Source organism: Macrobrachium nipponense, chromosome 4, assembly GCF_015104395.2.
Source record: "Macrobrachium nipponense isolate FS-2020 chromosome 4, ASM1510439v2, whole genome shotgun sequence".
NCBI lineage: Eukaryota > Metazoa > Arthropoda > Malacostraca > Decapoda > Palaemonidae > Macrobrachium > Macrobrachium nipponense.
Genome location: NC_061100.1, coordinates 39,412,594 through 39,425,500, shown reverse-complemented (window position 1 = coordinate 39,425,500; position 12,907 = coordinate 39,412,594). Strand labels below are relative to the sequence as shown.

The window sequence follows — 12,907 nt, the reverse complement described above, 5'->3', positions numbered from 1 at the left end:
TAATATGAAAGTCATAATTGAGGAGGTAGGGCACGCGTTGAGGACAGATAACGAGGGGTGAAGAGGGCTTCGAAGGAACCTGTTAGAAGAAGATTGAGAAGGAGACAGAGAATTAGATGGTGATATAAAGTGAAAGAAGATAAGGAGAAAAGAGAGTTGGTGGATTGATTGATTGATTTGTTAGTTCTTACTGGCTTTGCAACCACGAGGTTATTGACACCGAGAGGTTTGGTGGAAGATGATGCCTTTGATAGAAGGCAGTGGAGAAGGCACAACAGGCAACAGACCCTTTAATGTAGGGATAATGGTGGGAAAGAAGACGAAGATAATAAAAATTAGTATATGACAAGTTATTCTTAGGTTTCCTATATACTACTTTAAAAACTAAAATTTGTGTTATTTCCAATAACTGAGACATCAAAAAATGGTATACAATTATTTTCTTCATGTTCTATTGTGAATTTGATGTACGGTACAAGATTAATAATTATATATATGCAAGAAATCAGGAATACTTACGTTTTCTTTTACAATACAAAAACAATCGTCTACTTTTCTAACCCAAAAAACTTTAAAGAATAAATTTCTTGGAATAAGTCTAGATTCAAAGAATTCCATGTAAATATTAGACAAGAGTGGCAAAAGAGGGTTCCTCACAGCCATGCCAAATATTTATTCATAAAAATTATTGAAAGTGAATTTACAATTTTTCACACAAAGGGATACCCAATTAATAATGACATTATTAGGTAATTTTAGGTTGTACAAGTATAAATGTTATGATAAATATTCAAGATGTCATCAATATGAACTTTAGTAAAGAAAGATATTACATCAACACTAGTTAGTTTTTTAAGTACTGAATTCAATATGGGAAAGTCAAGCACAGAGATCAACAGAGTTTTGTAGATGAGAATTCGAAATAGTACCCAGGATAAGTGATAGTGATTTAACTAGATATTTAGAAAGTTTAAAGCTAATAGAACTGGTTGAACTGATAATGGGCTAAGTCAGAAAACCTCTTTTATGGGTCTTGATTATTCTGTGCATGTAAGGTAAAGATGAGCCAATCGTCGTCACTTACTCTTCTACTGAACTGAATTCCTTTAGTATAGTTTTTATTTTAGGATTAAAACTTTTTATGACATCAACTAATGGGTCTTTCAGTTGTTTTTTGTAAGTACTAGAATCAGATAATGTTTTCCATTTTTTCCACATACCTAATTTTATCCATTACTGCAAAACAAATATATTTGTCCGCTTCAGTAATATGCAAACTTTTATCTTCTTTTGTTTCTTGAATTGCATCTATAAACCTTTTTGGGATATTCACTATTTTATTAGGTATTGAAGTTCAATGAACCTTTTTGGGATATTCGCTATTTTATTAGGCATTTGAAGTAATCTGAAGAAAAGTCCTTCAGTTAAAGGACTTTTAACAATATAGTATACAGTATTTCTTGCAAAGAATGTGATAAGATTTATATGGGTCAAACATCAAAAGAAATTAAAGTGCGATGCGCTCGGCACAAATACGTCATTTCAAGACGCTGAACAAACAATGGCATTGTGGATCATTGCCGTAAGACAGGCCATGCCATTAACTGGGATAAGGCCTCAAAAACACACGGTCAATGAGCAAAGGAAAAGGAATCTGTTGGAGTCCATTTTTATTGAAGTCACGCCAACAAAGAATATATATCTAGACCCTCAATTAGCTCTTAATCCTCTTTCTTTGTGCTTTGGGCCTAAAGACCACTCTGCTAAGATTAACAAACTGTATCCCTGCCCCTCCTTTGTATATAAAGTCTTGTCAACCTCTCCTGGATTCACTTTGAACTTGAAAAAGGTAGAATAAACTACAAAAGTACTTGTTCAAAGTACACATTATATATATATATATATATATATATATATATATATATATATATATATATATATATATATATATATATATAGTGGAACCTCGGTTTCATACATAATCTGTTCCAGAACCTCCTACAAAATCCAAAACGTACGACAATGAAACAATAATTCCCATAAGGAATAATGTAAATACAATTAATGTGTTCCAGACCCCAAAAATATTAACAAAAAATACATTTTATAGGGAATAAATATTGTTTTACATATACAAAACAATGAGAAATAAATATAAATGACTAATGAAATGAATAAATGAACATTTAACATCACTCTTACCTTTATGGAAAACACTTGTTAGTGTATGGAAGATGAAAAGGAGGGGAGAAGGAGGAGGAGAGGTTACTGTTTGGAAGGGCAATCTCATTCCAGAAGGATTTCAGGTATCAAGAACCTATCTGGGGTTATTTCTCTTCATTTTTTACTGGCACTATCTGAGGTTACTTCCCCTCCATTTTTTACTGGCACTAGGACCAGCTTGAGTGTTACCAGACCTCTGTCGCACAACAAGACTGTCCAGAGACATTTGTTCCTGGCATTTCTTTAAAATTTGTCAAAAATTAAACATGGCATTGTCATTAAACATGTTGGAGACATGGATTACAACTTTGTTGGGATGATAATTCTCCACAAAATTTTTTACATTATTCCACTTTGCAAACATGTCCTTAATTACTGAAGTATGCATATTATGTATGCCCATTCATTTTCTGAATTTTTCAAACCAGCCTCTGGTGGTTTGAAATTCACTAAAAGCAGTGCTTTTAGGCATTTTATCACTGAGGTCGACATGCAACTTCCTCTAACACTTTGCTACAAGTTCTTCCTTAAATTCTATAGTGTTTCTCACCTTGTTTACATAAGGAACTTTCTTTGGCCCCATAATAGCTTATTTAGCAGTTGCACTCAAATAAAAATAGCCAAACAAGCACAAAAACAACAAACACAAAAGAAGAATGGGTCACGAAAGAAAATGGAATGCTTGTTTGGGCACTCAATACGGGACCCAGTCATACGCTGGGCATTGGATGGAGTGTTTCCAAGTGTATGATAACTGAGGAAACGTACGATTACCAAGACAAAATTTTGTAGAAAACAAAGTCTACGAAAACCAAAACAATTGAAAAGAGAGGCGCACGAAAACCAAAGTTTGACTGTATACATATATAATATAATAATAAAGAAGTTAGCATGGTCGGATATCCAGCCGGATATTAAGATCAAAACAATACCTGGGTAAAAACCATCCCCAAATATCATCATTATTTTTCATTGTAGAATAAAAAGAAGAGCATATTTGGAATCCCCATGAAAAGTTATATCAGAATAATGCTATCATTTTTCTCTACGAATAATAATAAGTTAGCATGGCCAAATATCCGTATCAAAACAACCCCAGCTATAAACCATCCGCTATAAAATCTACACACTATATAAACCAACTTGGTTCAATTTGGTCCAGTAGTTTTGCCATCTATAGCTAACATGCACACATACATATATTACACACACATATATATATATATATATATATATATATATATATATATATATATATATATATATATATAACACACACATTTGGGTGATCCGTAAAATAAGGTTGCCAAGGAGCTGGAGTCGCGAGGAATGCTGTTTCACGGGATTCGGCAACACTGACATGTAGCTTGGTTCCCCCTCCCCCAGTGACCCCCCCTGGCGAGCTGTCTGCAATGTTCAATCTTGGCTTGCCAGACTTTAGGGATGGCGTTCCCACTCGCTTCTCCCGCCAGGTGCGAATTACGCTTTGTGATTCGTTTTTTGTGTGCAAAAAACACTGCGCTGGTGGACATCCATTCCCAACTGTCTGAAGTCCACGGAGAAAAGTATATGAGTGTACAACACGTGCGCAAATAATGCAGAGAATCCAAAGACAGATGTACAGACGTCCATGACAAACACCGTTCTGGACAGCCATCAGTTTCGGACGAAACGATTGCAAAAGTGGAAGAAACAATGCTGAAAGATCGAAGGGTGACGGTTCGGGAGCTCTGCGAGATGATCCCTGATGACAGGAAGGCCTGCATTGACAAAATTTTGACAGACCATTTAGGGTATGACATCTCTTCCCTGAATTGAAGAAACACCTGGGTGGGACACATTTCAGAGCTGGAGAGGAGGTGAAAGAAGAGGTTTGAAGCTACCTTTGCGGCGCGGCGGGAGAGTTCTACGATTCAGGCATAAAGAAGATGGTACACCACATGCAAAAATGCATTGATCTCAATGGCGATTATGTCGAAAAATAGGAAGAAGTCTAAGCTTTCCAAAAATATATTCAATGCCAGTAAACATGTTTTTCATTGTGAAAAATCTTTGGGAATATTATTTTATGGACAACCCTCGTATATATCTATATATATCTTTACATTCCTAAGTGCCATTATGGCACCATAAATCACAGAGTTTCGGTTAATGGTGGTTTTCACTTATCAGGAAAAAGAGATTCGCCCAACACTGGAGCATTCTGGAGAGCCTTCGCCTCCCTGTCTGGGAAGCCCCTCGGGAGGCAAGTGAGAACTGCATCTCTACGTCTCAGGACCCAGTTCGTCCATTGGGTCAGATGCTGGGTGGTTAAGATGCCTAGGGACTTGCCCCCTGACAAAACCAACTCCTTGAAGGCCGCCAACTTGTTCTCATACTGCAGGTCGTGATCTTTCACAAAGCTGGTGACTGCACCTGTCTAGTGGGGCGCAGATCTGGCTCTAAAAGTGGAGAAGGGGCTTTAGAAGTCTTGGAGGAGGGCTGAGTTCTCTGATGGCCCCAGCCTCCTGCAGAAGGTTCCGACATACCCGCGGTGGATCCCAACCACCCCAGTCTGGGTCCTTGTCTCAACTTCAGCGTATCCAAGCTACGTCTTAGCGCTGGTTGTCTGCCTGAGGACGACGCCCTGTAGATGACGTAGTCCTGGTTGGCGTTCCTCCAAAGTTCAATGGCCTCCTCTACCAGACGATCCGGAAAAAGAGATTCGCCCGACACTGGAGTGTTCCGGAGAGCCTTCGCCTCCCTGTCTGGGAAACCCCTCGGGAGACGAGCAAGAACTGCGTCTCTACGTCTCAGGACCCAGTTTGTCCATTGGGTCAGAAGCTGGGTGGTTAGGAAGCCTAGGGACTTGCCCCTTGACAAAACCAACTCCTTGAAGGTGGCCAACTCGTTCTTGTCCTGCAGGTCCTGATCTTTCGCAAAGCTGGTGAACGCACCCATCCAGTGGTCCAACCATGATGCAATGTGAATGGAGGTCCACGCCGTAGACTCCATGCATATAAATACATATATATAACATATATATATATATAATATATATATATATATATATATGTAAATATGTGTATGTATATGTATATGTATATAGTTGCCAGATATCAGCAGGGGTTCTGTTCTCGGAGGGTTGCTGATAAGTGAAAACCGCCATTAACCGAAATTCGGTGATTTATGGTGCCATAATGGTACTTAAGAATGTTATGGTGCCATAACTCATTATTGGCACCTTATGGCATGCCATAAGGCTCCTTATGGCACCGATAACCAGAACTTGGCCTGTTATGGCACCATAAATCACCAATTTTATAGCGCTAGACAACCGCCATAAAACCAGATTGCCAACAACTGAGTCCGCCTGTAACCGGGGACTGCCTGTGTATGTATGTATGTATGTATTATATATATATATATATATATATATATATATATATATATATATATAAATCTGTGTGTGTGTGTAAAACTGAATCACAAAAATATGAAACATGATGAATATATAAATAAAGACAAAATCCACAAAGGAAAGTGAAACAATGGGGTGCTATTTTTGAAAGGCCTTGTAGGACTCTTATTGTTTCACTTTCATTTGTGGACTTTCTCTTTTTAATATACATACATACACAATAATTATTTATAATACATACATATATATATATATATATATATATATATATATATATAATATATTATATATACTATATATATACATATATACATATATATATATATATATATATATATATATATATATATATATATATATATACAGTAATACCTCGATCTTACACGATTCAAGTTGCGCAAACTGGAACCTAACTAATTGGCATACACAATTTTTTCATAGACATGAGACATTTGCGAAATCCTCGAGAAATCCTGCAAAAGTATTTGTTTAATTTTTTGAGTAATTTATAAGTTTTCAGGCTTTTACGTATATGTAAAATCTGTATGAAAAATGTATTATTTTTATTTTTGTACATGCATAAATTAGAAACAAAGGTAATTAAAGCCTGTGCAATTAGTGTACATTTACAAGATGTGATACCCATTCACAAGTTACTGCACTTTTCACAGATGTGATACCACTGTAGAAAGTGTTTGACTAATTTTAGAAGTATTTTATAAGTTTTCCTGCTTATACATGTAAAATCAGTGGAGAAAATTTGTATTACAATCCAATATTTTTAATGTGCATATGTATTTCTCTCTCTTTCCATCTCATTCGTAGTTAGAAAGTACTCACATATTTTTACAACTTATCATTTTTCTGTACGTCTTTACCTGTACAGCATATATTTTTGAACTGATTGAATTTTACCTTAACCCTTTATATACTACATTTTATTGAATTGCGTATCTTCATTACGACTATAACATATGAAGTTTACCTAGTGACGCAAAGAATTAGGAGTAACATTAGTATATGTATGTTCATACAGTAAATGCACTAGTGTGGCAAATACTGTACCCAATATGCAACTGTAATCTATTTTTACATCAACCATTTATTTCTTTTTTTAAGGGTAATGTATTATGCTAACTTTTAAATTAAGTTACAGTCACTCTCATTTCATTTAAAAGTTAGTTTAATACTTCGGGAGCATGATTAGAGTCATATTTACTGTTTAAACTCTAGAAATAGGCATTTATTAGCATTTTTACTGACTGTACCAAACTTACACGAAGGGTTCTGGAAGCTAACCTCAAATAAGTTTAAGGTATTACTGCATATATAATATTATATATATATATCTATATATATAATATATATATATATAAACTTTATCACTTACACAATTGTTCTATGCATTAATATAATTATTAAAAGAACCTCATTGAAACTGGGTGATATCTAGTGAAGATATTTATTCAAGAAAGTACAAGCTTTCTAGGACAAACTGTCTTTATTGTCAAGTATCTGTACACAATCCAGTTTTAATGAGGCCCTGTTAGTGTGTGTGTGTGTGTGTGTGTATATATATATATATATATATATATATATATATATATATATATATATATATGTATGTATGGTATATGTGTGTGTGCCTCTCTTCATGTTTCCATTAATTCATCACTGCTCTCTTCACTACTTTCATCCGAATGTACATCGATCACAAATTTTTCAAACAACAGATTTTGGGCTCTGTCTTTGTTTCTATAATTTTCCTCAATTTTCATTGAATGTTGAATACACTTTTGCCACAGTTCTGAAGTTACTTCTTGGATAGCTTCCCTTGCGATTTGCTCAAAACTTTCTAATGACTGTTCAGCATTTGAGTTTCTATTTTTTATTTCATGCTCCACTTGAGCCCATATCAGTTCAATTGGATTTAACATACAACTATAAGGTGGTAATCTGTTTATCATGTGCCCATGATCTGCTGCTATTTGATCTATTTCATAGTACTGTTTTTCTTTATGTTGTCTGCACTTGTATAACAGCTCTCCTTTTGTGAACGATGAATCATGTGGTATATTGTTAGCTTCCAGCCACTGAATAATTTGGCATTTTGTGCTGCTATTTGTTGGCATTTTGTTTAAAACCTTTGAATGATGAGGAGCATTATCCATGACAATAAGTGATCTCTCCTGAAGGTTAGGGAGTAGCTGAAGTTCAAACCATGATTTGAACTGCCCATAATCCCATGCCTCATGATTGTTACCTTTAGCTTCATCTTTGGATCTCAACACCATGAAAGCTCCAGGAATGAAACCCTGATGACCTCCTGCGTGAACTAAAATAAATCTGCCTCCTTTCCCTGCTCTGAATTTAGATCCAACTGTTTCATCATCTGTTACCCAAGTCTCATCAAGATATACTTCCTGTAGGGGTTGAGAACTTTCTCTGTTCGTTTTAAGTTCTCTGAGATATTTGTTTCTAGCTGCAACAATATCCTCTTTTTCCATTAGGATTGCTCTGCCACTCTGTACTTTCCTAAAGTTGAATCCTATGTTCTTTACCAATTTGTAAAGAGAGCTACGGGAGCCAGCATAACTCAGAGGAGGGTCCCTGACCCTCTTCAGTAATTTGTTGACAGTAGGGAATTCATTCCTTTCATAAAATGATAATATCTCCCTTCTCACACATTCTCTGTCAAACTCATCAAGATTGTCCATCACAGATGAGTGTCTTATTGGTGGTTCAGGTGAGCTTATTTTACCACCAGGAGATCTATACATTATAGCCTTAATCCTCTGTACTGTGCGCAAAGACACTTTAGTAGCTGCTACTGTCATCTTTTCTTGTTCTGTGACTGTGATGTGTGGCGATTTTTCACAAAAATACTCATAAACATTCATTATAATGTTCTGGCTCTGGCTGGTATATTTGCACGGATGTTTCTTGCTAACACTGCCACCTTTAACTTGCCTGCCCATGTTCCTTTCCTTACGAGAATCTTTGGAGTTGCCCAACAAAGTCCTGCCAATAAAACAAAATAGTCAGTGACAACCCCTAAGAGTTTATCATAAGGTTATTGCCTTTTCATATGCGTACATAATCTACAGTTTAATTATCTCTTATTTACCTCTTCAACTAAGTTATAAGATAATACATAAGGTTAATGATAATGTTAAAATGCGTTATTTACTATACTCTGTATCAGTAAATACTATATTTAATATTAATATTTATTATTTCCAACCAATTGTGGCATTGGTTACCTGTATATTACATGGCAAAATGTCATGAACTGTGCTACCTTGCTGCAACTTCTTAGCAGCATAACTTTGATATTGGGTGGGGGTAGGGGGAAGGTATGAAACCAGTTACTGAAATGTGCAAGTTAATACTAATGACTGTCAACTTTTAATGATACAATAAAAATATAAAAAAACAAAAAGATTACTACAAATTTTTATCAAAGAAAAATAAACTACAGCACAGGGAATCTAAACACTTGTGTCTACAACAAAAGTAGGGTAACCTATTATGTCTACATTCTTAATACAGGCAGTATCCGATTTACGACAGTTTCGACTTTCGATGTTCCAAGGTTACGGCACTTTTCAATTATATTCGTCAGACATTATTTCCAGGTTTACAACACACGTTCCAGTGTTATGGCGCCTATGGCATTGGTCTAACAAGAAATGTCTCCAAAATAGCAAAATAATAAATATTTGAAGGTTTTTTTATGAAAAATGCAATAAAATGCAGTTTGCATAGTTTTTAGTACACCAAAAGTAATGTTTTCTTAGGATTTTTGACAATTTTCGATTATGTTCCGGCTTATGATGCATCCCAGGAACGGAACCCCCATCGTAAACCAGGGACTACCTATATTTCCTTAGCATAAACCCTCTGAGAGAGAGAGAGCTTTTTAGTTTTGACTATTTAGTGTTTCCTAACTTGAATACTTTAAAACTCATGGTATTCATCATGATTCAAGGTTTTCTATATTTCTTAGACAATCATTATTATATTATATGAACTGCCCCAGAATTGATAGTATCTTTTGCTGACAAATCTTGAAAATTATCTAGCGGCAAAGGGTGTTGTATTACTAGTTAGTGTACATGGTTATGTAGCATACATCAGGTTTCAGATGCTGTACTGATGGTATAAAAATAGACATAAACAGTAAGTAGCCAATATATATAATAACGTACTTTGCTGTTGTCATGCATCCATAAGTCATAATGCCAGTTATCATGAAAATTAGATATGACAATACACATGAGGCGATATGTGAAAGTCATCCCTACTTTAGAGGTGGGTGCTTTCCAGTTGATTGCTCTGTTCCGAGGCTCATCCAAAATTAAAACACTGTCTTTCCAAATCATGTCTACCCTTTAGCCAGTATCTTTTTTTCATTACTTTAGTTGCACAACTATATCTGATATCTGCTTGAAATAAACTTTTCCTTAGTCTGTCTAATACTATATGGAGTCTTCAAAACACTGTTGCGTGAGTCATTGAATTGGATACCAGTTTCCTCAGAGACCACTTGAGCTATGCCATGTGCCCACAGATGAGCACTACACAGAGAATCTGCAGAAATGTTTATGCACTTGCCTTTTTAACTTAATTATTTTCACTCATGGGGAGTGCATTCAATGATTTTATTCTAATATTAAAAATGACAATGATGTTAGAATGCCATTGCTGGATATTCGCCATAATAATGACATTTTAAAAATATAATTAGATTTTACATACACTTACCAAGCAATTACATATACTAGTGCCAATAATCGAAAATGGCTCTTTTTAATGAGAATTTTAAATTTTGATAGTGTGTTCTGATATTAGAAAATTCTGGGTTTGAAATCCTAGATCCTGTTCTATAGTTTAACCCCAAGTAGTTGTAATGGCAGACTTGCAGTAACCTTCGCAAGGAACCAACATAACTTCCAAGACATCTTGGGCATATTCATATTTGTATACAACATTTGGCCTATTGAAGTCCTGCAGTTTATCTTTGAAATTAAAAAAGCCACTGATCTTTTTTGGATTCATAGGAATAAGACTTCAAGATCAATCTTATTCCTGTGGATCCGATTTTCAATTATCTGCGATTTTCACTTATCATGAAACCGTCGGAACGGAACCACTGCCAATAACTGGGGACTGCCTGCATTATATATATATATATATATATATATATATATATATATTATATATATATATATATATATATATATATATATATATATGTATATATATATATATATATATATATATATATATATCATATAAAGTGGAACCTCAGTTTTCGTACGATTCGGTGTTCATAGACTTTTTCCGACAGAATTTTGTCTGAGGTTTTGTATGTTTTCTCAGATTTCATACACTCGGAAACGATCCATCCAAGGCCCACCTCGTGACTACGCCCCATACCAAGAACACAAAAAAATTCCGTGTTCTCTTGTGACCCATTCTGCGTTTGTGTTTATTGATTTTTGTGCTTTTGTATTCGAGTGCTACTGCTAAATACATAAGCCACCGTCTCCCAAAGACAGTTCCAAGTGCCAGCCCTTCTGTAAAAATGGCGAGAAACGCTACAGAATTTATGAAAAAAAACTTGTAGCAAAGTGTTGGGGGTGTTACATGCCGATCTCAGTAAGAAAAAACCTACAAGTGCTGCTGTTAGTGAATTTAAGGCCAGCAGAGGCTGGTTTGAAAAATTCAGAAAGAGAACAGGCATACATAATGTGTACTTCAGTTATTTAGGACATGTTTGCAAAGTAGAGTGATGTATTCAATTTTGTGGAGGATTATCATCCCGACAAATATGTTGTAAACCGTATCTCCAACATCTTTAATGACACTGCAGTGTTTCACTTTAGGCAAATTTTAAAGAGATGCCAGCAACAAATGTCTGGACAGTTTTTGTTATGTGACAGGGGTCCAGTGACTCTCAAGCTTGCCCTAGTGCCAGTAAAAATAGAAGGGAAGTAACCCAAGATAGTGCCAGTAACCCCGGATAGGTCCTTGATACCTGAAGTCCTTCTGGAGGGGATTCTCCAGTCAAACAATAACCTCTCGTCCTCCCTCTCTCCTCCTCTCCATCTTCCATACACTAATAAGTCTTCCATAAAGGTAAGTTATGTCAACTGTTTATTCATTCATTTCATTAGTCATCTATATTTATTTCCCATTGTTTTCTGTATGTAAAACTGTGTTTATTCTCTATAAATTGTATTTTTGAAAATATTTTTGGGTGTCTCGAACACATTAATTGGATTTACATTATTCCTTCTGGGAATTATTGTTTTGGATTTCACGTTTCAGACTTAGTGAGATGTTCTGAAACGGATTACGTTTGAAAACCGAGGTTCCACTGTACACATTTCTTATAAGATTGTTGCCTATTGTGTTGGGGAAAGAAAATACTAAACCCAAACCCAACACTTTCAAAGGATGTACAATGTTTTCAAAAGTAAAGTTGGTGTGGTAAGACCAAATTACGTTGGGTTTCTCTAGTTAGTTTAGCATTAGAATAAAAAGATTTATGTGATACTCTAAGACATTCTTGAACGTCTTCATCATTGTATCCCTTTTTTATGGCAATGGTACGGATATATTCAAATTCATCATCTAAAAATTTTTAAGCGCACTTAATTTAGTGGGTCCAGAATTTTTAGATGATGAATTTGAATATATCATTACCATTGCCATATAAAAAACGGATAAAATGATGTAGACGTTCAATAATGTCTTAGATTCCACATAAATCTTTTTATTCTAATGCTAAACCAACTAGAGAAACCCAACGTAATTTGGTCTTATCATACCAACCTACCTTTGAAAGCATTGTACATCCATTGAAAGTGCTGGGTTTGGGTTTGGTATTTTCTTTCCGGAACACAATCTTATAAGAAATAGTCCTAAATATGATGAAGGTATTATTTATCAGATCCCTATTCATGTAAGAAGTACTATATTGGACAGTCGAAAAAGGAACTTGAGGTTCGAAAAAGTCAGCACAAATATAGCATCAGGAGAAATGGTAGAAATGCCATAAATGTCCATAATCAATCATGTAATGACGCCATTTTGTGGAATTGTTCCAGAGTACAGCTGAAACGGAATAATTATGTAAAGAGATGTCTACGTGAAAGTGCTGCATGCATTGCCATAAGTGATTGCAACAATTTTTAATAATCATTCAGGGGTATTTAAAACAGATCCCTTTTTCTTACATATCGTTAAAGGACAGTACAAGCTAAACAAAGACTT

General features: G+C 35.2%; 1 protein-coding gene across 1 annotated transcript in view; it reads right to left on the bottom strand.

Annotated features, from left to right (window-relative positions):
- Window positions 1–7,259: 7,259 nt before the first annotated feature.
- Window positions 7,260–12,907, bottom strand: part of LOC135210878 (KRAB-A domain-containing protein 2-like) — a 96,549-nt gene continuing 90,901 nt past the window's right edge. Inside the window, exon 2 of the mRNA XM_064243801.1 lies at window positions 7,260–8,644. Within this exon, the coding sequence (XP_064099871.1) occupies window positions 7,276–8,644 (1,369 nt within the window). The 3' untranslated portion in view covers window positions 7,260–7,275. The remainder of the gene's footprint in view (window positions 8,645–12,907) is intronic.